Source organism: Bombina bombina, chromosome 5 (genome assembly GCF_027579735.1).
Source record: "Bombina bombina isolate aBomBom1 chromosome 5, aBomBom1.pri, whole genome shotgun sequence".
NCBI classification, from domain to species: domain Eukaryota; kingdom Metazoa; phylum Chordata; class Amphibia; order Anura; family Bombinatoridae; genus Bombina; species Bombina bombina.
The window spans coordinates 1,014,987,086-1,015,013,413 of record NC_069503.1 but is presented as its reverse complement, the minus strand read 5'-3'; the positions used below and the strand labels follow the sequence as shown (position 1 = coordinate 1,015,013,413).

The 26,328-nt window shown below is 41.7% G+C and overlaps 1 protein-coding gene across 1 annotated transcript in view; it reads right to left on the bottom strand.

Annotated features, from left to right (window-relative positions):
• Window positions 1–26,328, bottom strand: part of LOC128661095 (V-type proton ATPase subunit C 1) — a 229,817-nt gene that overhangs the window by 67,467 nt on the left and 136,022 nt on the right. Inside the window, exons 9-10 of the mRNA XM_053715264.1 lie at window positions 23,259–23,351; window positions 23,085–23,178 (exon numbers count right to left, since the gene is read on the bottom strand). Coding sequence (XP_053571239.1) covers window positions 23,085–23,178; window positions 23,259–23,351 — 187 coding nt within the window. The remainder of the gene's footprint in view (window positions 1–23,084; window positions 23,179–23,258; window positions 23,352–26,328) is intronic.

Below are 26,328 nucleotides of genomic sequence, written 5' to 3'. Positions count from 1 at the left end.
TGAGGCCAAGCCTGGAGAGCATTGAATATCGCTCTCAGTTCCAGAATATTTATCGGTATAAGAGATTCTTCCCGAGACCAAAGACCCTGAGCTTTCAGGGATCCCCAGACCGCGCCCCAGCCCATCAGACTGGCGTCGGTCGTGACAATGACCCACTCTGGTCTGCGGAATGTCATCCCTTGTGACAGGTTGTCCAGGGACAGCCACCAACGGAGTGAGTCTCTGGTCCTCTGATTTACTTGTATCTTCGGAGACAAGTCTGTATAGTCCCCATTCCACTGACTGAGCATGCACAGTTGTAATGGTCTTAGATGAATGCGCGCAAAAGGAACTATGTCCATTGCCGCTACCATCAACCCGATCACTTCCATGCACTGAGCTATGGAAGGAAGAGGAACGGAATGAAGTATTCGACAAGAGTCTAGAAGTTTTGTTTTTCTGGCCTCTGTCAGAAAAATCCTCATTTCTAAGGAGTCTAATATTGTTCCCAAGAAGGGAACCCTTGTTGACGGGGATAGAGAACTCTTTTCCACGTTCACTTTCCATCCGTGAGATCTGAGAAAGGCCAGGACAATGTCCGTGTGAGCCTTTGCTTGAGGAAGGGACGACGCTTGAATCAGAATGTCGTCCAAGTAAGGTACTACAGCAATGCCCCTTGGTCTTAGCACAGCTGGAAGGGACCCTAGTACCTTTGTGAAAATCCTTGGAGCAGTGGCTAATCCGAAAGGAAGCGCCACGAACTGGTAATGTTTGTCCAGGAATGCGAACCTTAGGAACCGATGATGTTCCTTGTGGATAGGAATATGTAGATACGCATCCTTTAAATCCACCGTGGTCATGAATTGACCTTCCTGGATGGAAGGAAGAATAGTTCGAATGGTTTCCATCTTGAACGATGGAACCTTGAGAAACTTGTTTAAGATCTTGAGATCTAAGATTGGTCTGAACGTTCCCTCTTTTTTGGGAACTATGAACAGATTGGAGTAGAACCCCATCCCTTGTTCTCTTAATGGAACAGGATGAATCACTCCCATTTTTGACAGGTCTTCTACACAATGTAAGAATGCCTGTCTTTTTATGTGGTCTGAAGACAACTGAGACCTGTGGAACCTCCCCCTTGGGGGAAGTCCCTTGAATTCCAGAAGATAACCTTGGGAGACTATTTCTAGCGCCCAAGGATCCAGAACATCTCTTGCCCAAGCCTGAGCGAAGAGAGAGAGTCTGCCCCCCACCAGATCCGGTCCCGGATCGGGGGCCAACATTTCATGCAGTCTTGGTAGCAGTGGCAGGTTTCTTGGCCTGCTTTCCCTTGTTCCAGCCTTGCATTGGTCTCCAAGCTGGCTTGGCTTGAGAAGTATTACCCTCTTGCTTAGAGGACGTAGCACCTTGGGCTGGTCCGTTTCTACGAAAGGGACGAAAATTAGGTTTATTTTTTGCCTTGAAAGGCCGATCCTGAGGAAGGGCGTGGCCCTTACCCCCAGTGATATCAGAGATAATCTCTTTCAAGTCAGGGCCAAACAGCGTTTTCCCCTTGAAAGGAATGTTAAGTAGCTTGTTCTTGGAAGACGCATCAGCCGACCAAGATTTCAACCAAAGCGCTCTGCGCGCCACAATAGCAAACCCAGAATTCTTAGCCGCTAACCTAGCCAATTGCAAAGTGGCGTCTAGGGTGAAAGAATTAGCCAATTTGAGAGCATTGATTCTGTCCATAATCTCCTCAAAAGGAGGAGAATCACTATCGACCGCCTTTATCAGATCATCGAACCAGAAACATGCGGCTGTAGCGACAGGGACAATGCATGAAATTGGTTGTAGAAGGTAACCTTGCTGAACAAACATCTTTTTAAGCAAACCTTCTAATTTTTTATCCATAGGATCTTTGAAAGCACAACTATCCTCTATGGGTATAGTGGTGCGTTTGTTTAAAGTGGAAACCGCTCCCTCGACCTTGGGGACTGTCTGCCATAAGTCCTTTCTGGGGTCGACCATAGGAAACAATTTTTTAAATATGGGGGAGGGACGAAAGGAATACCGGGCCTTTCCCATTCTTTATTAACAATGTCCGCCACCCGCTTGGGTATAGGAAAAGCTTCTGGGAGCCCCGGCACCTCTAGGAACTTGTCCATTTTACATAGTTTCTCTGGGATGACCAACTTGTCACAATCATCCAGAGTGGATAATACCTCCTTAAGCAGAATGCGGAGATGTTCCAACTTAAATTTAAATGCAATCACATCAGGTTCAGCCTGTTGAGAAATGTTCCCTGAATCAGTAATTTCTCCCTCAGACAAAACCTCCCTGGCCCCATCAGACTGGGTTAGGGGCCCTTCAGAAATATTAATATCAGCGTCGTCATGCTCTTCAGTATCTAAAACAGAGCAGCCGCGCTTACGCTGACAAGTGTTCATTTTGGCTAAAATGTGTTTGACAGAATTATCCATTACAGCCGTTAATTGTTGCATAGTAAGGAGTATTGGCGCGCTAGATGTACTAGGGGCCTCCTGAGTGGGCAAGACTCGTGTAGACGAAGGAGGGAATGATGCAGTACCATGCTTACTCCCCTCACTTGAGGAATCATCTTGGGCATCATTGTCATTATCACATAAATCACATTTATTTAAATGAATAGGAATTCTGGCTTCCCCACATTCAGAACACAGTCTATCTGGTAGTTCAGACATGTTAAACAGGCATAAACTTGATAACAAAGTACAAAAACGTTTTAAAATAAAACCGTTACTGTCACTTTAAATTTTAAACTGAACACACTTTATTACTGCAATTGCGAAAAAACATGAAGGAATTGTTCAAAATTCACCAAATTTTCACCACAGTGTCTTAAAGCCTTAAAAGTATTGCACACCAAATTTGGAAGCTTTAACCCTTAAAATAACGGAACCGGAGCCGTTTAAAACTTTAACCCCTTTACAGTCCCTGGTATCTGCTTTGCTGAGACCCAACCAAGCCCAAAGGGGAATACGATACCAAATGACGCCTTCAGAAAGTCTTTTCTAAGTATCAGAGCTCCTCTCACAAGTGACTGCATGCCATGCCTCACAAAAACAAGTGCGCCACACCGGCGCGAAAATGAGGCTCTGCTTATGCTTTGGGAAAGCCCCTAAGGAATAAGGTGTCTAATACAGTGCCTGCCGATATTATTATATCAAAATACCCAGATAAAATGATTCCTCAAGGCTAAATATGTGTTATAATGAATCGATTTAGCCCAGAAAAAGTCTACAGTCTCAATAAGCCCTTGTGAAGCCCTTATTTACAATCGTAATAAACATGGCTTACCGGATCCCATAGGGAAAATGACAGCTTCCAGCATTACATCGTCTTGTTAGAATGTGTCATACCTCAAGCAGCAAGAGGCTGCACACTGTTCCCCCAACTGAAGTTAATTGCTCTCAACAGTCCTGTGTGGAACAGCCATGGATTTTAGTTACGGTTGCTAAAATCATTTTCCTCATACAAACAGAAATCTTCATCTCTTTTCTGTTTCTGAGTAAATAGTACATACCAGCACTATTTCAAAATAACAAACTCTTGATTGAATAATAAAAACTACAGTTAAACACTAAAAAACTCTAAGCCATCTCCGTGGAGATGTTGCCTGTACAACGGCAAAGAGAATGACTGGGGTAGGCGGAGCCTAGGAGGGATCATGTGACCAGCTTTGCTGGGCTCTTTGCCATTTCCTGTTGGGGAAGAGAATATCCCACAAGTAAGGATGACGCCGTGGACCGGACACACCTATGTTGGAGAAAGGAATGTTAAGTAGCTTGTTCTTGGAAGACGCATCAGCTGACCAAGATTTCAACCAAAGCGCTCTGCGCGCCACAATAGCAAACCCAGAATTCTTAGCCGCTAACCTAGCCAATTGCAAAGTGGCGTCTAGGGTGAAAGAATTAGCCAATTTGAGAGCATTGATTCTGTCCATAATCTCCTCATAAGGAGGAGAATCACTATCGACCGCCTTTACCAGCTCATCGAACCAGAAACACGCGGCTGTAGTGACAGGGACAATGCATGAAATTGGTTGTAGAAGGTAACCCTGCTGAACAAACATCTTTTTAAGTAAACCTTCTAATTTTTTATCCATAGGATCTTTGAAAGCACAACTATCTTCTATGAGTATAGTGGTGCGTTTGTTTAAAGTGGAAACCGCTCCCTCGACCTTGGGGACTGTCTGCCATAAGTCCTTTCTGGGGTCGACCATAGGAAACAATTTTTTAAATATGGGGGGAGGGACGAAAGGAATACCGGGCCTTTCCCATTCTTTATTTACAATGTCCGCCACCCGCTTGGGTATAGGAAAAGCTTCTGGGAGCCCCGGGACCTCTAGGAACTTGTCCATTTTACATAGTTTCTCTGGGATGACCAACTTGTCACAATCATCCAGAGTGGATAATACCTCCTTAAGCAGAATGCGGAGATGTTCCAACTTAAATTTAAACGTAATCACATCAGGTTCAGCTTGTTGAGAAATGTTCCCTGAATCAGTAATTTCTCCCTCAGACAAAACCTCCCTGGCCCCATCAGACTGGTTTAGGGGCCCTTCAGAACCATTAATATCAGCGTCGTCATGCTCTTCAGTATCTAAAACAGAGCAGTCGCGCTTACGCTGATAAGTGTGCATTTTGGCTAAAATGTTTTTGACAGAATTATCCATTACAGCCGTTAATTGTTGCATAGTAAGGAGTATTGGCGCGCTAGATGTACTAGGGGCCTCCTGAGTGGGCAAGACTCGTGTAGACGAAGGAGGGAATGATGCAGTACCATGCTTACTCCCCTCACTTGAGGAATCATCTTGGGCATCATTGTCATTGTCACATAAATCACATTTATTTAAATGAGAAGGAACTCTGGCTTCCCCACATTCAGAACACAGTCTATCTGGTAGTTCAGACATGTTAAACAGGCATAAACTTGATAACAAAGTACAAAAAACGTTTTAAAATAAAACCGTTACTGTCACTTTAAATTTTAAACTGAACACACTTTATTACTGCAATTGCGAAAAAATATGAAGGAATTGCTCAAAATTCACCAAAATTTCACCACAGTGTCTTAAAGCCTTAAAAGTATTGCACCCCAAATTTGGAAGCTTTAACCCTTAAAATAACGGAACCGGAGCCGTTTTTAACTTTAACCCCTTTACAGTCCCTGGTGTCTGCTTTGCTGAGACCCAACCAAGCCCAAAGGGGAATACGATACCAAATGACGCCTTCAGAAAGTCTTTTCTATGTATCAGAGCTCCTCACACATGCGACTGCATGTCATGCCTCTCAAAAACAAGTGCGCAACACCGGCGCGAAAATGAGGCTCTGCCTATGATTTGTGAAAGCCCCTAAAGAGAAAGGTGTCTAAAAAAGTGCCTGCCGATATAAACTTATCAAAATACCCAGATTAAATGATTCCTCAAGGCTAAATATGTGTTAATAATGAATCGATTTAGCCCAGAAAAAGTCTACAGTCTTAATAAGCCCTTGTGAAGCCCTTATTTACAATCTTAATAAACATGGCTTACCGGATCCCATAGGGAAAATGACAGCTTCCAGCATTACATCGTCTTGTTAGAATGTGTCATACCTCAAGCAGCAAGAGACTGCTCACTGTTCCCCCAACTGAAGTTAATTCCTCTCAACAGTCCTGTGTGGAACAGCCATGGATTTTAGTAACGGTTGCTAAAATCATTTTCCTCATACAAACAGAAATCTTCATCTCTTTTCTGTTTCTGAGTAAATAGTACATACCAGCACTATTTTAAAATAACAAACTCTTGATTGAATAATAAAAACTACAGTTAAACACTAAAAAACTCTAAGCCATCTCCGTGGAGATGTTGCCTGTACAACGGCAAAGAGAATGACTGGGGTAGGCGGAGCCTAGGAGGGATCATGTGACTAGCTTTGCTGGGCTCTTTGCCATTTCCTGTTGGGGAAGAGAATATCCCACAAGTAAGGATGACGCCGTGGACCGGACACACCTATGTTGGAGAAAAACCTGTTAATACAAAAAAAAAAAAAAATCGCCCTATCAGCAAGAAAGAAAAGATAAGGCAAATCACACTTTCAAATTGAGAATTCTGAGACGCTCTAAACAGAAGAGATAGTCTTCCAAGATAACAAAATAAATATCTATGGAATGAAAAGGCTCAAATAGAGTCTGCAGCAAAAACTGTAAGAACAAGGTTAGGCTCCAAGGTGGAGCAACCGACTTAAACACAAGCCAGATACAGACCAAGGCCTGACAAAAGAACTGCCCATTTGGCACGTCCACCAGATGCTTATGTAGCAAAAAAAAGACAACGGAGAGATCTAATCCTTCAGGGTACTGACAAACCCTGCTCCAGATATCCTAGAGACAAGACCAGAATCTAGGAATCCTAACTCCACCACAAGAGAAGCCCTTGGATTCCCACCAAAAAAGATAAGGCACGCCATAATCTATGACAAAACTTCTAGAAACTGGCCTGAAAGCCTGAGTCATGATCTCAATGACCGACTCAGAAAACCCACGCATAGACAAAAAACAGTTTTCAATCTACGAACAGGCAGTATCGGAGAAACAAGATTTATATGAAGGAAGGTACTCTGCTCAGAAAATCCTTCCTCAGAGACAGACTCTAAAGTGGAGAGATGCAATTACCCCTAAGTCTGCATACCAAAACCTGCAAGGTCACGCAGAGGCTAATAGAAAAACAGTCGCTCTCTCCTAAAATATACGAGCAATGACTCGTGTAAGGCGAACAAACAGAGATAATAGGAATGCCAGACTGAATTCCAAGAAAAAAACCATACCTTGGAAACTTGGCGTACTGTCGAAAAGCCCTGAGAAGGCCAACTCCGGATCCCCACATCCAGAAGAGGACCCGCTCCACGGGATGAATAATCTGTCTGTTCAGAAACCAATTGTCCTGCCTTGAAAAATGGGAGGACAGGCAGCAATTATGAGCTTCCGCCCACTAAACAATCCAAATCACCTCTTACATGGCTAAGGAACGCCGAGTTTCTCTCTGGTGTTAGAAATAAACCAATGAGGTAATAAAATCCGACTGGAACCAAGTTAAGGACGACTGATCCAAAAAGTCCAAGCCCTCAGAGCATTGCAAATTGCTCTCTACTCCAAAATGTTAAAGGAGGAGAGTAGACTCCTTACTAGCCCAGCAGATTTGCATGTTGGTCACATTACCCAGGAAAATCTCCAAAAGCACGCGCCCTGAGATGGATACCCCTGAAAAAATACTACGGGAGAGTCACATGACTGATCTAGATCTATCTTTTGAGATACATGTGAAAAATCTCCCTGCTATGAAAAATAGCAAAGGAAATTATGTCCGTTGTAGACCAATTCCCTCCAAAATCCAATCACTGTAAAGAGAGGAATCAGCTGTAGCTAGATCCGAATTCCCAATCTACTGGTTGCCAAAAGACTAAACTAGCTACCAGACCACTAGGGCTCGCCGTTGGTCAGACAATAGACCAGAGAAAAGAAATTCCTCACCTAAATAGAGCTCTATTAAGGACCAAACATACCGCACCTGGTGTTCCCAGGCAGTCTCCCATACAGGTACAGCCCAGGCCTGACCCTGTATAACTTCCGAGATCAGCCGGAATCGGGTGCTTCAAGGTATAGTGACGGTAAACCCAAATAATCATCCTTGAGGATAGAGAAGGGAACCCCTACTCCAGATTAATTTTCCCTCCGTGGGGAAGAAGAGTGGACAAGATCTCTTAAAGGAGATTTAACTCGAAATGAGGATGACACCTGAATAATAAATTCTCTGGAAAAACAACCCTTGCAATATCCCAAGATAGGTAAATACTTAGATCCTGTTTCCAAACTGGGACTGTGAATGTCACCCTTACAGCCAGAAGAATATTCTGCTAGATCAAGTCCCAACAAGGTCTCAACCTTAAAAGGAGACGCCAGAAGCATTGATTTGGAGGAAAAATAAAAACTGAACCTGCAACTGCATAATTATAAAACCTAAGCTGTACCACTAAACCACAGGTAGGTTACTCAGCTGCCAAGACCACAGCCTAAATGTCGGTCGGCTAGTACAGCAAGTCTAATAAGACAAGGCATTGCTCTAAAAGAACAATTAAACCTCCAGATACTTATCCAGCATTAAGGACACCGTGCAAATAAAGAGTCAGTAACAGGAGAATCCCTAAAATGACTGGAGACAGGGAGAAAGGTATCCCTAGCTTCTAATACGAAAAATTATTTATAGCACTTCTAGCACCTGCCCTGAAGAAAGGAACATCACGGAAAAGAAAAAGTTTACCAAACTTGCAAGGGTTGACAACGACAGGGGCATCAATGTCGTCCAAGTAGCCAAAAACCTCCTTTAACAATACACACGGTGTTCAAGCATACATATGAAGGAGATCACTTCAGCATCAGAAGGAATTAAACTGCCCAAATCTGAGATTTCACCCTCAGAAACTACCGGCGAATTCTTCTCACCAGACTTAGGCGAGAAAGCGACCTGTGTAGCAGAATGTGGAACAGAAACCCTACTATCTGAAAACTTTAATGACCTCTTGCATTTTCCCTGTAAGTAAGGAAAAACAGACAAAGCCATAGATACCGCAGAGGGTACCTGAGCTGTTCAGTAGCAAATACGCTCTTTCAGGAGATTGATTGGAACCGCAGAGCCCTGCACGCGACGCCATAGAGGCTTGTGACGTATAAGGAGAAAGCTGTGGAAATGCATGAACAGCACCATCCTGGGAGACATGAGACTCAGATTGCAACAACTAGGTGTACATTCCATAGCTATGGCTAATATATGCAGCATCGAAAGGCAAAGACCAATTATATTGTCTAGAAATTATGTACTGAGGAACAAAAGTCTCAAAGAAAAATAAATATCCTTATTTCCAAAAATATTTTTGTTAACATGAGGGACATAAATGTTTACAACAATCTGCCTTCAAAATAATATAAAGGACATAAATGTTTACCAAACAAATGTTGTCCTTAAGAGCCATAATCTTATAAAGAAAAATAGACCCTGTTCTAAGGACAACTGAATGTCCTAACAAAAGTGGTATATAACCTTAAGAAATATGACACAAACATTTAAAACACGGTATGGCCATAAACCTAGATATGAAAATAACGTTATTGACAGGGCAACATCTATATTAATAGCAATATCCTCTAAACGTGAGGAAATTTGTCTGCTTGCTGACAAAAAGATTTAAAACATACAGTAACTTCAAATGATTTAATAAGTGCTCATTTTTACATTTTTATCTCTGAGCGCCCCTGCTCTAATTCCTACAAGCTGATAGCTTGACACGGAGGAATATCCAACGAACATTTTATAAGATGGCGCCGCTCCGATTAAGTGTCGCACTTGACACAGAGGAGGGAACCAAAAAAAAATGGCCAGAAAATAAAGCGCACATATGCACCGCTCTTCATTCCACCGAAAGTATATAACACAAGACAGTGCAGACATCCCGACCTTCCTGTGTAAATTTCCCCCTTTTAGGCAAAATAATAATTTTAGGTCCACTCTTAACTAGCAAGCGGAAGATAAAATCTGCAAATAGCCCCAGTGGAATGGCGCCTCTAGCTCCGTGAGGAACCTAGAGGGACTTTGCAAAATGCACAATCATGAATGAGGGAATGATGAACCTCACAAAACAATGTCAAAAATATTTTAAATGAGTCACCATATAAAGTTAACCCCTTCCTTGCTATAAGGAGGATAACCCCAAAGTCTCCATGTCACTATGAAGTGCCTGCCCACTGCCATTAAACATCCTCGATTATGGATGTAATTTCCCTCATAAGGTACAGAGAGAAATTAAGCCCTGTAGTGCCAGCCTTCTAGCCCCAGAAGATAAAAACATAATTTATGTAAGAACTTACCTGATAAATTCATTTCTTTCATATTGGCAAGAAACCATGAGCTAGTGACGTATGGGATATACAATCCTACCAGGAGGGGCAAAGTATCCCAAACCTCAAAATGCCTATAAATACACCCCTCACCACACCCACAATTCAGTTTAACGAATAGCCAAGCAGTGGGGTGATAAAGAAAGGAGTAGAAAGCATCAACAAAAGAAATTTGGAAATAATTGTGCTTTATACAAAAAATCAGAACCAACATAAAAAGGGTGGGCCTCATGGACTCTTGCCAATATGAAAGAAATGAATTTATCAGGTAAGTTCTTACATAAATTAGGTTTTCTTTCAAGTAATTGGCAAGAGTCCATGAGCTAGTGACGTATGGGATAGCAATACCCAAGATGTGGATCTCCACTCAAGAGTCACTAGAGAGGGAGGGAATAAAATAAAAACAGCCATTTTTCGCTGAAATAATTAATCCACAACCCAAAAAAATAAGTTTATTTTCATAATTGAAAGAAAAAAACTTAAATCAAAAGCAGAAGAATCAAACTGAAAAAGCTGCCTGAAGAACTTTTCTACCAAAAACTGCTTCCGAAGAAGCAAATACATCAAAACGGTAGAATTTAGTAAATATTTGCAAATAAAACCAAGTTGCTGCTTTGCAAATCTGATCAACTGAAGCTTCATTCTTAAAAGCCCACGAAGTGGAGACTGATCTAGTAGAATGAGCTGTAATTCTCTGAGGCGGGGCCTGACCCGACTCCAAATAAGCTTGATGAATCAAAAAAGTTTTAACCAAGAAGCCAAGGAAATAGCAGAAGCCTTCTGACCTTTCCTAGGACCAGAAATATAACAAATAGACTGGAAGTCTTTCTGAAATCTTTAGTAGCTTCCACATAATATGTCAAAGCTCTTACCACACCAAAAGAATGTAAGGACCTTTCCAAAGAATTCTTAGGATTAGGACATAAGGAAGGGACAACAATTTCTCTATTAATGTTGTTAGAATTCACAACCTTAGGTAACAAATGAAAAGAAGTCCGCAAAACTGCCTTACCCTGATGAAAAAATCAGAAAAGGAGACTCACAAGAAAGAGCAGATAGCTCAGAAACTCTTCTAGCAGAAGAGATGGCCAAAAGGAACAATACTTTCCAAAAAAGTATTTTAATGTCCAAAGAATGCATAGGTTCAAATGGAGGAGCCTGTAAAGCCTTCAGAACCAAATTAAGACTCCAAGGAGGAGAAATTGATTTAATGACAGGCTTAATACGAACTAAAGCCTGTACAAAACAGCGTATATCAGGAAGTATGGCAATCTTTCTGTGAAATAAAACAGAAAGAGCAGAGATTTGTCCTCTCAAGGAACTTGCAGACAAACCCTTATCCAAACCATCCTGAAGAAACTGTAAAATTCTAGGAATTCTAAAAGAATGCCAGGAGAATTTATGAAAAGAACACCATGAAATGTAAGTCTTGCCAACTCTATAATAAATCTTTCTAGAGACAGATTTACGAGCTTGTAACATAGTATTAATCACTGAGTCAGAGAAACCTCTATGACTTAGTACTAAGCGTTCAATTTTCATACCTTCAAATTTAATGATTTGAGATCCTGATGGAAAAACGGACCTTGAGATAGTAGGTCTGGCCGTAACGTTAGTGGCCAAGGCGGGCAACTGGACATCCGAACCAGATCCGCCTACCAAAACCTGTGTGGCCATGCTGGAGCCACCAGCAACACAAATGATTGTTCCATGATGATTTTGGAGATCACTCTTGGAAGGAGAACTAGAGGCGGGAAAATATAAGCAGGATGATAACACCAAGGAAGTGTCAGCGCATCCACTGCTTCCGTCTGAACATCCCTGGGCCTGGACAGGTATCTGGGAAGTTTCTTGTTTAGATAAGAGGCCATGAGATCTATATCTCTGGAAGACCCCACATCTGAACAATCTGAGAAAATACATCTGGATGGAGAGAACACTCCCCTGGATGTAAAGTCTGGCGGCTGAGATAATCCGCCTCCCAATTGTCTACACCTGGGATACGTACCGCAGAGATTAGACAGGAGCTGGATTCCGCCCAAGCAAGTATCCGAGATACTTCTTTCATAGCTTGGGGACTGTGAGTCCCACCCTGATTGACATATGCCACTGTTGTGATATTGTCTGTATGAAAACAAATGAACGGTTCTCTCTTTAACAGAGGCCAAAACTGAAGAGCTCTGAGAATTGCACGGAGTTCTAAAAACATTTATTGGTAATCTCGCCTCTTGAGATTTCCAAACCCCTTGAGCTGTAAGAGATCCACAAACAGCTCCCCAACCTGAAAGACTCGCATCTGTTGTGATCACAGTCCAGGTTGGCCGAACAAAAGAAGCCTCTTGAACTAAACGATGGTGATCTATTCACCATGTCAGAGAGTGTCGTACATTGGGATTTAAGGATATTAATTGTGAAATCCTTGTATAATCCCTGCACCATTGGTTCAGCATACAAAGCTGTAGAGGTCTCATGTGAAAACGAGCAAAGGGGATAGCGTCCGATGCTACAGTTATGAGACCTAAAACTTCCATGCACATAGCCACTTAAGGGAATGACTGAGACTGAAGGTGCCAGCAGGCTGCAACCAATTTTAAACGTCTCTTGTCTGTTAGAGACAGAGTCATGAACACTGAATCTATCTGGAAGCCTAAAAAGGTGACCCTTGTCTGAGGAATCAAGAAACTTTTTGGTAAATTGATCCTCCAACCATGTTTCTGAAGAAACAACACTAGTTGATTTGTGTGAGATTCTGCAGTACGTAAAGACTGAGCTAGTACCAAGATATCGTCTAAATATGGAAACACCGCAATACCCTGTTCACTGATTACAGAGAGTAGGGCACCCAGAACTTTCGAAAAGATTCTTGGAGCTGTTGCTAGGCCAAATGGAAGAGCAACAAATTGGTAATGCTTGTTTAGAAAAGAGAATCTGAGAAACTGATAATGTTCTGGATGAATCGGAATATTAAGGTATGCATCCTGCAAGTCTATTGTGGACACATAATGTCCTCGCTGAACAAAAGGCAGAATAGTCCTTATAGTCACCATCTTGAAAGTTGGTACTCTTACATAACGATTCAAAATTTTCAGATCCAGAACTGGTCTGAATAAATTTTCCTTTTTTGGGACAATGAATAGATTTGAATAAAACCCCAAACCTTGTTCCTGAAGAGGAACTGGCATGATTACCCCTGAAGACTCCAGGTCTGAAACACACTTCAGGAAAGCCTGAGCTTTTACTGGATTTGCTGGGATACGTGAGAAAAAATCTTCTCACAGGAGGTCTTACTCTGAATTCTATTCGATACCCTTGAGAGACAATGCTCTGAATCCATTGATTTTGGACAGATTTTATCCAAATATCCTTGAAAAACCTTAATCTGCCCCCTAACAGCTGAGCTGGAATGAGGGCCGCACCTTCATGCGGACTTAGGGGCTGACTTTGGTTTCCTAAATGGCTTGGAATTATTCCAATTTGAGGAAGGCTTCCAATTGGAAGCAGATTCTTTGGGGGGGAGGAGTGAGTTTTTGTTCCTTATTCTGACGAAAGGAACAAAAACGGTTAGAAACCTTAGATTTACCCTTAGGTTTTTTATCCTGAGGCAGAAAAACTCCCTTTCCCCCCAGTGACAGTTGAAATAATAGAATCCAACTGAGAACCAAATAAATTATTACCTTGGAAAGAAAGAGATAGTAATCTAGATTTAGATGTCATATCAGCATTCCAAGATTTAAGCCACAAAGCTCTTCTAGCTAATATAGCTAAAGACATGGATCTAACATCAATTTTGATAATATCAAACATGGCATCACAAATAAAATGATTAGCATATTGCAGTAAGCGAATAATGCTAGATAAGTCAGAATCCAATTCCTGTTGTGCTAAATTCTCCAACTAGAAAGTTGATGCAGCCGCAACATCAGCCAAAGAAATTGCACGTCTGAGAAGATGACCTGAATATAAATAGGCCTTCCTTAGATAAGATTCAAGCTTCCTATCTAAAGGATCCTTAAAGGAAGTACTATCTACCATAGGAATAGTGGTACGTTTAGCAAGAGTAGAAATAGCCCCATCAACTTAGGGGATTTTTTCCCAAAACTCTATAGATTTTGCTGGTAAAGGATACAATTTTTTAAACCTTGAAGGAGGAATAAAAGAAGTACCTGGCTTATTCCATTCCTTAGAAATCATAACAGAAATAGCCTCAGGAATAGGAAAAACCCCTGGAGAAACCACAGGAGGTTTAAAAACAGCATTTAAACGTTTATTAGACTGAACGTCAAGAGGACTGGTAACCTCAATATCCAAAGTAATTAACACTTCTTTTAATAAAGAACGCATATACTCTATTTTAAATAAATAAGTAGATTTGTCAGTGTCAATGTCTGAGGAAGGATCTTCTGTATCAGATAGATCCTCATCAGAAGAGGATAAATTATTATGTTGTTAGTCATTTGAAATTTCATCAGCTAAATGAGAAGTTTTAAAAGACCTTTTACGTTTATTAGAAGGTGGAAATGCAGACAAAGCCTTCAGGATAGAATAAGACACAAATTCTTTAAAATTTACAGGTATATCATGCACATTAGAAGTTGAAGGAACTGCAACTGGCAATGTACTATTACTGATGGATACAATATCTGCATGTAAAAGTTTATCATGACAACTATTACAAATGACATTCGGCGAAATAATTTCTACAATTTTACAACAAATGCACTTAGCTTTGGTAGAACCGATGTCAGGCAGCAATGTTCCAGCAGAAACTTCTGAGGCAGGATCAGATTGAGACATCTTGCAAAATGTAAGAGAAAAAACAACATATAAAGCAAAATTATCCATTTCCTTATATGACAGTTTCAGGAATGGGAAAAAAATGCAAATAGCATCTCTGATAGAGAAAAGGGCAGGAGGTAACATCAATGGGGTATTGAAATAATGAAAAAGTTTGGCGCCAAGTATGACGCACAACGTAACAAATTTTTTGGCGCCAAAAATAACCGGAAATGACACACTCGCGTCACTAATGACACAACCGTGTGAAAGGTCTCGACGTCAAGTATGATGCCGGAAATTAAGAAGTTGCGTCATAGACTTATTTTTCCACGCCAAAAATATTTTCGCGGCAAGAATGACGCAATAAAGTTTAGCATTTGACGCACCCGCGGGCCTAATACCGTCCGCAATTTGCAAGAAGTAGTCAATTGAAAAAAAGACTAAACCCCAGGTAAGAAATACATTTCTTAAAAAAATGTTTTTATTCCCCAAATATGAAACTGACAGTCTACAGAAGGAAATACATGAACCTGACTCATGGCAAATATAAGTACAATACATATATTTAGAACTTTATATAAATGCATAAAGTGCCAAACCATAGCTGAGGTGTCTTAAGTAATAAAAAACATACTTACCAAAAGACACCCATCCACATATAGCAGATAGCCAAACCAGTACTGAAACAGTTATCAGTAGAGGTAATGGTAAACTGAGGGTATATCGTCGATCTGAAAAGGGAGGTAGGAGATGAATCTCTACGACCGATAACAGAGAACCTGGGAAATCATCGTATTCATAAGTGATACTCCCTTCACGTCCCTGACATTCGCAGTACTATGAGAGGAATGGGGCTTCAACAATGCTGAGAAGCGCATATCAACGTAGAAATCTTAGCACAAACTTACTTCACCACCTCCATAGGAGGAAGAGTTTGTCAAACTGAATTGTGGGTGTGGTGAGGGGTGTATTTATAGGCATTTTGAGGTTTGGGAAACTTTGCCCCTCCTGGTAGGATTGTAAATTCCATATGTCACTAGCTCATGGACTCTTGCCAATTACATGAAAGAAAAGGCACTTACCTGTACATTCAGCTGTCCGGCAGGAGGACAGACCACCCGGTATGAGAGGATGCCTCTCCTCACATGGACCTGTGGAAAAAAGGAAAGACTGGGTAAGCTTACTCAGGCTTTCAGGAGAGGGCAGCAAAACTGTTCAAGAGGCGCAGTGGGGATTGTACCCCCACAAGTTCCCAATTGCTTAAAAGCCACCACTGCTCTACTGAAGAGACAGACATGGGCTATGGCTAGACCCCAGAAAAGATCAGAGCAAATCTGCTCTGCTTTAAAATAATAAACTCTTATTGAAGAAAATTTATCAGACACCTAAACTTCACCTCTTCCTTGCAACGCAGGCAAAGAGGATGACTGGGGGTTGTGGGTAGGGAAGTGATACTTAACAGCTTTGCTGTGGTGCTCTTTGCCTCCTCCTGCTGGCCAGGAGTGATATTCCCAACAGTAATTGATGATGATCTGTGGACTCACTGTGTCATTAGAAAGAAAACGAAATTTATGCTTACCTGATAAATTTATTTCTTGACACGGTGAGTCCACGGACCATCTAATTAATATTGGGAATATCACTCCTGCCCATCAGGAGGTGGCAAAGAGCACCACAGCAAAGCTGTTAAATATCCCCTCCCTTCCCTCCAACCCCAGTAATTCGATCGAAGTAAAGGAGAGAAAGGAAGCAACAAGGTGCAGAGGTGTCTGAGGTTTATAACATATAAAAAAAAAAAACCACAAAAAAACCCCCAAAAACACCTGTCTTAAAAACAGGACGGGCTGTGGACTCACCGTGTCAAGAAATAAAGAAATTTATCAAGTAAGCATAAATTTCGTTTTCTTTCTAATGACACGGTGAGTCCACTGATCATCTAATTACTATTGGGAATCAATACCCAAGCTAGAGGACACAGATAGAAGAGGGCAATACAGGGAACCTAAACAGAAGGCACCACTGCTTGAAGAACCTTTCTCCCAAAAGAAGCCTCAGCCGAGGCAAAAGTATCAAATTTATAGATCTTTGAAAAAGTGTGGAGAGAGGACCAAGTTGCAGCCTTGCAAATCTGTTCCACAGAAGCTTCATTTTTGAATGCCCAGGAAGAGGAAACAGCTTTCTTAGAATGAGCCGTAACTCTCTCAGGAGGCTGCTGTCCAGCAGTTTCATAAGCCAAGCGAACGATACTCTTCAGCCACAAAGAAAGAGAAGTAGCCGTAGCTTTCTGTCCCTTACGTTTCCCAGAGAAAACCACAAACAGAGCTAAAGACTGACGAAAATCCTTAGTCGCCTGTAAATAGAATTTCAATGCATGCACCACGTCTAGGTTGTGCAGCAGACGTTCCTTATGAGAAAAAGGTTTAGGACATAAAGAAGGAACAACAATCTCCTGATTAATGTTCCGATCTGAAATCGCTTTAGGGAGAAACCCTAACTTAGTATGCAAAACTACCTTATCCGAATGAAAAACAAGGTAAGGAGACTCATACTGTAATGCAGAGAGCTTTGAAACTCTACGAGCAGATGAAATAGCAACAAGAAACAAAACCTTCCAAGATAACAGTTTAATATCTAAGGAATGCATAGGCTCAAATGGAGCCTGCTGAAGAACCTTAAGAACAAGGTTAGGACTCCAAGGAGGAGTAACCGGTTTAAACACAGGCCTAATTCTGACCAAGGCCTTACAGAACGATTGCACGTCTGGTACATCCGCCAGACGTTTATGCAACAAAATAGACAAGGCCGATATTTGACCCTTTAAGAAACTTGCTGATAAACCGTTCTCCAAATCCTCTTGCAGAAAAGACAAAATTCTAGGAGTAGCCTCTGGATTCACACCAATACAGATATTTAAGTCTTATAGTAAATCTTCCTGGTACCAGCCTGAATCATGGTCTCAATGACCGACTCAGAAAACCCACGCTTAGATAAAATTAAGCGTTCAATCTCCAGTCAGCTTCAGAGAAACTAGATTTGGGTGAAGGAAGGGCCCTTGAAGTAAAAAGGTCCTTCCTTAGTGGAAGTCTCCAAAGAGGGAGAGATGACATCTCCACTAGATCTGCATACCAGATCCTGCGAGGACATGCCGGTGCAATGAGGATCACCGACGCCCTCTCCTGTTTGATTCGAGCAATGATCCGAGGAAGGAGAACAGAAGAAATAGGTATGCAAGACTGAAATTCCAAGGGACAGCCAGAGCATCTATCAGTACAGCCTTGACCTTGACCCGTACTTCAGGAGCTTGGCATTCTGCCATGAGATCCAGTTCCGGCTGTCCCCATTTGAGAATCAAGCTGGAAAACACTTCCGGATGGAGTTCCCACTTCCCCAGGTGAAAGGTCTGGGTGCTCAGAAAATCTGCTTCCCAGTTGTCCACTCCTGGAATGTGGAACGCAGACAGACAGCAGTTGTGGGTCTCTGCCCACTGAATTATCTTGGCTACCTCTGTCATGGCCAAGGAACTCAGAGTTTCCCCCTGATGGTTGATGTAAGCCACTGAAGTTATGTTGTCCGACTGGAACCTGATAAACCGGGCCGAGGCTAACTGAGGCCAGGCCAGAAGAGCATTGAAGATTGCTCTCAGCTCCAGAATGTTTATGGATAGAACAGACTCCTTCCGCGTCCATGTCACCTGAGCCTTTAGAGAGCCCAGATTGCTCCCCATGCCAGTAGGCTGGAGTCCGTTGTCACAATCACCCAGGTGGGTCTGCGGAAGCAGGTTCCCTGGGAGAGATGATCCAGAGACAACCACCAAAGAAGAGAATCCCTTATGTAATCCTGGAGACAGGTCCGCATAATCTCCGTTCCACTGCCCAAGCATGCATAACTGCAGAGGTCTGAGGTGGAAACGGGCAAACGGAATGATGTCCATGGCAGCTATCATCAGACCGATTACCTCCATACAATGAGCCACTGATGGCCGAGGAGAGGACTGAAGCGCCAGACAAGAATTGAAAATCTTTGATTTCCTGAATTCTGTCAGAAACATTTTCATTGATAGGGCATCTATTATAGTTCCCAAGAACACTACCCTTGTAGCTGGAATTAAGGAACGCTTTTCCAAATTCACCTTACATCTGTGAGATTGCAGGAAGGATAACAACAACAACATCTCCGTGTGGGATTTTGCTTGTTGAAAGGATGACGTCTGAACTAGAATGTCATCCAGATAAGGCGCCACTGCAATGCCCCGCAACCGGAGCACCGCCAACAGGGATCCCAGAACCTTTGAAAAAATTCTGGGAGCTGTGGCAAGGCCGAAATCTACTGTTGACATAAAATGACCCTCGTGAACCAAGGGAAGAATGGAACGAATAGTTTCCATCTTGAAGGACGGTACTCTGAGGAATTTCTTTAGACTTTTGAGATCTAAAATTGGGCTGAAAGTTCCTTCTTTTTTGGGAACCACAGATTGGAGGAAAATCCCAGACCCTGTTCCTGCATTGGAACAGAAACTATCACTCCCAGGACGGAAAGGTCCCGAACACAGTGTAATAACGCCTCTCTTTATCTGGTCTACAGATAATCTTGGGAGCAGAAACCTGCCCCTGGGAGGAAAGGTCTTTAACTCTAGTTTGTATCCCTGGGACACGATGTCCACCGCCCAGGGATCTTTAACATCCAAACGCAAGCCTGAGCGAAGAAAGAAAGTCTGCCCCTACAAGATCCGGTCCCGGATCGGGGGCAGTCCCTTCATGCGAGCTTCTTAGATTGCTTTCCCTTGTTCCAAGAACGGTTGGGCCTCCAGGAAGGCTTGGACTGTTCCTGCTTGGTAAAGGGAGAGGAAGGCATACCCTTGAAGTTTCAAAAGGAACGAAAATTACTCTGACGTCCTTTCTGCTTATTCCTCTTATCCTGAGGGAGGAAATGACCCTTTCCTCACGTAATGTCTGAAATAATTTCCGCCAATCCCGGCCCAAACAAGGTCTTACCCTTGTAAGGAATCGCCAAAAGCTTAGACAAATCCGCAGACCAGGATTTTAACCATAAAGCTCTGCGGGCCAGTACGGCAAACCCGGAAATCTTAGCTCCCAGCTTAATAACCTGTAGGGAAGCATCCGTAATGAAGGAATTGGCCAATTTAAGGGCCTTGATCCTATCCTGGATCTCTTCAAAGGAAGTGTCTGTCCGAATAGAATCAGACAACGCATCAAACCAGTATGCCGCCGCACTAGTGATGGTATCAATACACACCGCAGGTTGCCATTGTAAACCCTGGTGTACATACATCCTTTTGAGCAACCCCTCAAACTTCTTATCCATCGGATCTTTAAAGGAACAACTATCCTCTATGGGAATAGTGGTCCTGTTAGCTAAAGTGGAAATTGCCCCTTCCACCTTAGGAACCGTCTGCCAAGATTCCTTGATAGAGTCAGCTATAGGAAACATCTTCTTAAAAATAGGGGATGGAGAAAAAGGGATACCCGGTATCTCCCATTCCCTAGCAATAATCTCTGTAGCTCGATCTTGTACAGGAAAAACCTTCACCATGGAAGGTACATCAAAATATTTGTTAAGCTTACTAGACTCCTTAGGATTAACTACAACAGTAGTGTCGGAGTCATCCAAGGTAGCCAAAACCTCCTTAAAGTGAAGGTAAACTTTACAAGGTTCGATTATTGCAAATGTAAATACATATAAAATTAAGGGTACTTTAAGTCATCAGTTTTGTTATTTTTATATATTTACCGAGTTATCAGCTTTTTTCTCCCCAATTCTAATCGTTAGACAAACAGCCCGTTTTTTTTTGGGGTTTTTTTTTGGTAGTCCGGTCACGTTCTTCATTTAGCTAATAGTATGTCTGGCCGTTAGGCGGCCGTCATTTGACGTCATAACATTGATTGACGCTCTGCGCATGCGTCGGCTTTACTTCCTCCCCCATCCAAGCCAGACTCGCTCCAGATTTCAGTCACGCAGGCGCAAATTGCATGTAAGGCGCGGTGTGCGCATGCGCAAGTTGTCCGTCCATCGGGAACGCGCTTTTGAGTGAAAAACCCAGAAATACACGGAGGGAGGAGCGACCGGCCGAGAACCTAAATACAAACAGTTTGTTATACAATCATATATATGCTAATATTTTAAAAAAAGTTAGCGATCTTACTATATACTAGATGGTTAATATAATAAAGCTTACAAAAACGCAAAACTTTACCTTCACTTTAACTAACAAACTGAGGTGTTCAAGCTTAAACCTGAAGGATACAACTTCAGTATCAGAATAAGGAATTACACTGTCTGAGTCTGAGATTTCACCCTCAGATGCTACCGAAGTATCGTCCTCCTCAGATTTCTAGGAGGGAACATTCTAGATGGCCACGACTGTGTCAGAAACCTTACTCACTGATTCTTTACATTTCCTCTAGCTCTTTCCCTGCAGCATGGGAAAAGTGGACAATGCATAAGATACTGCAGAGGACATGAGGGAAGCGATGTCTTGCAATGTAACTCCAGGCGGAGTAAGAGAGGAAGCGCAGGGCACTGCATGTGTGGACGATAAATTTTGTGACACTTGAGGAGAAAGCTGCGGCATATCTTGAACATTGTCAGAAGACTCCTGAACAGCAATGTTGGCTCAGAAAAATGTTGGCTCCTGAATTAGACAATGTTGGCTCAGAAAAAAAGTCTATCCCTGTAATGTAAAGTTCTCTCAATACATGAGGAACAGAAAGGGATTGGTAGTTCCATGTTGGCATCAAAACATAAAGAACATGTAACATCCTGCAGGGCCTCTTGGTCCATCTTTATTCACAAAGAAAACAAATAGATAAATAAACTGATATATTATTTAGAAATTACCCCACAAAAAAACAAAACGTTACTGTTCCTTTAAATTTTAAAACAAAAATTATTTATTTTTCTGCAAGAAAATAATAAACTTTCATAAAAAACATTCCGGACAACCTCTACACCTCAGCTTAACTTTGCTGAGGTGCTTACCTGCCTTACTGACAACAGAGTGAATATTCTATTAGATAATCTGGACCAAACTTTTCTATACTGTAAACTGCAGTCCGTAACAGTACTGCAACAAAGCTATTCTCCGCTCCGGAACATAGGAAGTGTATAAGGAAAAGGCACCCAACAGAAAATCAGCTAACCCCGCCCATCGTGGGCGTTACAAAATTAACCTTCCGGTCGGCTAAATATATTCTAAAGTTGCCGGGAGTAAAAGAACAAATAGCACACCACCTATTAAGCCATAAGTCTCCTCATCCCCAGTGCCTGCTATTACTGCCAATAATAAAATGATCCCCCTAGCAAAAGAAGAATGTCTCTTGTCCCATAAACAGATTTTAAAGTGCCATCTTTTTTTCTGCATAGTCAGCACTTACCTTTAGACTTACTCTTAATCAGGTTTGCAAAGTTAGGGCAGCATTAAATACATGGGAGGTGCAGTGAGGATTGTACCCCACAAGTTCCCATTCCTTAAAAGCCACCACTGCTCTACTGAAGAGACTGATACGGCTACACCCTAGGACAAAGCAGAACAATCTTACACTGCTGAAAGATAATAAAATCTTGCTAGAATTATCTTCTTTCAAACACCTAAACTTTACCACTTCCTTGCTCTAAGTAGGCAAAGAGAATGACTGGGGTTGGAGGGAAGAGAGGTGATATTTAACAGCTTTGCTGTGGTGCTCTTTGCCGCATATTCCCAATAGTAATTAGATGATCGTGTCATTAGAAAGAAATAGGTATTTTTATTAAGAAAGAAACTGTTTTTTAGTGTAAGTAAGTTTAATCTGCAGGTTTTTATCTAATATTTCGAATGTTATATTTTTATTTTAGCATTTTTACAAACTTTTGTAATCCTTTACACCCTTAATTAACTTGTAGCAAAACAACTTAGAAATGTATTGTATAGGAAGTATAGCAATAGAATCCAAATAATGTCTACATAACTGCATCCATTCAGAGAAGATATCGTAAAGAATACAAATAAGCTGGGTATGTGGACATTTCTCCTACTTTTATAAATGTATCAATCACTTGATAAGAAATTCCGCCCTTATTAAAATGAGACTGCTCGGGAGGAAAGACGACATTAGTGGGGTCTGAAGATATGGATGAAAGAGCAGGCCTTGCATTAGTGTCTTAGAACATGTAGGAAGAGTCTAAGGAGGTACCACCAAAGTGGGAACCAGAGACGTCTTGGTGGCAAATTTTCTGCATTTAATTATTTAAAGAATGCTAATTGCCCTTTTTTTGTGCCTAAAAATTATATATATATATATGTTTATATATAAATAATAAGTTCCTTATGTCAAAACAGAATTACATTTTAAAAATTTTAGTCAAATTTAAGAAATTATTATGCTTACAAACTGTTTTTTCTTATCTGTAGATAGCCTGGTCATTTCTTCTTTGTCGGCTTTCATTTCCTCCTCATTATACTGGAAATCACGAACAACAAATCTGCAATAAAAATAATTTTATTAACAATCTTGTTTAGTCAACCCTCTCCCAAAATGCAAAAAAGTATCAAGTAAACTTACTTATTTTCTCTGGCTTTGTGACGGAAGTCATCAACCGCTTTCCTAAATAAAGTGACGTTACAAAGATAACTGTCCTGGTCTTCTGAAAGAACACTAATAGAAACAAAGAATGAAATAAAGCTATTATACTTTATTCATATAGCGTCAACATATTCTGCAGCGCTGTCCAAGTGTACAAATGTTTAAATAAAACCATGAAACAAGACTTGAAATATCAAACATTGGCAGAAGGAATTTAGAGCCCTAATCCCATGGGAATTTACAATATAGGAGGGTGAGAAACAGGAGGAGAGGACGTCATGGGTGAGAATGTTGTTAAAGGGACTGTCTAGGCCAAAATAAACTTTCATGATTCAGATAGAGCATGTCATTTTAAACAATTTTCCAATTTACTTTTATCACCAATTTTCCTTTGCTCTCTTGGTATTCTTAGTTGAAAGCTTAACCAAGGAGGTTGATACGCTAATTTCTTAGACCTTGAAGGCCACCTCTTTTCAGAATCCATTTTAACAGTTTTTCCCCACTAGAGGGTGTTGGTTCATGTATTTCATATAGATAACACTGTGCTCGTGCAGTTATCTGGGAGCAGGCACTGATTGGCTAAACTGCAAGTCTGTCAAAAGAACTGAAATAAAGGGGCAGTTTGCAGAGGCTTAGATACAAGATAATCACAGAGGTTAAAAGTATATTAATATAACTGTGTTGGTTATGCAAAACTGGGGAATGGGTAATAAAGGGATTATCTATCTTTTAAAACAATAACAATTCTGGTGTAGACTGTCCCTTTAATACCAAGTTAGATAAGCAATTGGCTTCCCTGGACAAAAATGTCTTTAGGAAGTGTTTAAAAAAAAAGGTAGATTAGGAGAAAGTCTGACAACGCAAGGAAGTGTGTTCCAGTGGGTTGGTGCCACACAAGAGAAGTCCTGCCATCAAACATGGGAAGAGGTGATAATAGAAAATGCAAAGAGCAGGTCATTGTTGGATCTTAGGGGCGAGCTGGAGTATGTTTGCAGATTAGTGAGGACAGGTAGTGGGGAGAGGCGTTGGTAAGGGCTTTGTAGGTCAGGGTGAGAATTTTGAATTTAATTCTGCTGTGAATGGGCCAGTGAAGGGAAATTAGGACAGTGGGCAAAGCGCCTGGATAGTGCACCAATAGCTTCTAACAAAGGACGCCTAGCCGTCCAGAAAAGTAGGAGTAGGTTGTGAGAAGCGCCAAAGGCAGGTGCAGTTGGTATGCTATAAATTTAATACAATATGCGAACAAAGAGTTGCAGTGTGTCTAACAACCATGTACTAAAATGGTATACAATAAATACAATAAAAAAACAGAATTTATGCTTACCTGATAAATTACTTTCTCCAACAGTGTGTCCGGTCCACGGCGTCATCCTTACTTGTGGGAAATATCTCTTCCCCAACAGGAAATGGCAAAGAGTCCCAGCAAAGCTGGCCATATAGTCCCTCCTAGGCTCCGCCCACCCCAGTCATTCGACCGACGGACAGGAGGAAAAATATAGGAGAAACCATATGGTACCGTGGAGACTGTAGTTAGAGAAAATAATTCATCAGACCTGATTAAAAACATAATTCTAAAATCAAACACAGGAAAGAGGCGCCGTATGTGTGAATCTGAAGAAGCCAACGACAAATATAAGACATGTGCAGGGTACTCACAATGTGAAAAGGCACTCCAATGTGCCTATAGGGGCAGGCTGGTATTCACAGCAAACCAGCTGGCTGAACCGGCTAACCAGGATACCCAAGGTAGAGGACTCTATGTCTTGATGGACTGTGTATACTGGATCCAGCAATGTGGGAACAGGAGCTAGGTGCAAACACAGGCACACCACTGTGTGAATCTGTAGGAGTACACAGGTAAATATGCAATCTGTGCAGGGTACTCACATTCTGTAGCGGCACTCAGTTGTGCCAGTAGAGGCAGGCTGGCTTTCTCAGCAACCCAGCTAGCTGTGTAGAGTATGAAGCAGGATACTAGGCAGCAATCAGGATTGGCAGGTAGCTCAGAAATGGACAATTGCAATGAGGATATATGATTAAAAAAAGGATTTTAATAAAAATTAAAAGCAATAAAATACATATATTCCTCATGCACAGTAAGTAAGTAGCATGCAACGCGTTTCTCGGTGTCAACCGTTTCCTCAGACCAACACTGAGTGGACAATGGTGAAAAATTCTAATAATAATAACAACAACAAACAGGGAAACAGAATTTATGTTTACCTGATAAATTACTTTCTCCAACGGTGTGTCCGGTCCACGGCGTCATCCTTACTTGTGGGATATTCTCTTCCCCAACAGGAAATGGCAAAGAGCCCAGCAAAGCTGGTCACATGATCCCTCCTAGGCTCCGCCTACCCCAGTCATTCGACCGACGTTAAGGAGGAATATTTGCATAGGAGAAACCATATGATACCGTGGTGACTGTAGTTAAAGAAAATAAATTATCAGACCTGATTAAAAAACCAGGGCGGGCCGTGGACCGGACACACCGTTGGAGAAAGTAATTTATCAGGTAAACATAAATTCTGTTTTCTCCAACATAGGTGTGTCCGGTCCACGGCGTCATCCTTACTTGTGGGAACCAATACCAAAGCTTTAGGACACGGATGAAGGGAGGGAGCAAATCAGGTCACCTAAATGGAAGGCACCACGGCTTGCAAAACCTTTCTCCCAAAAATAGCCTCAGAAGAAGCAAAGGTATCAAACTTGTAAAATTTGGTAAAAGTGTGCAGTGAAGACCAAGTCGCTGCCCTACATATCTGATCAACAGAAGCCTCGTTCTTGAAGGCCCATGTGGAAGCCACAGCCCTAGTGGAATGAGCTGTGATTCTTTCAGGAGGCTGCCGTCCGGCAGTCTCGTAAGCCAATCTGATGATGCTTTTAATCCAAAAAGAGAGAGAGGTAGAAGTTGCTTTTTGACCTCTCCTTTTACCAGAATAAACAACAAACAAGGAAGATGTTTGTCTAAAATCCTTTGTAGCATCTAAATAGAATTTTAGAGCGCGAACAACATCCAAATTGTGCAACAAACGTTCCTTCTTCGAAA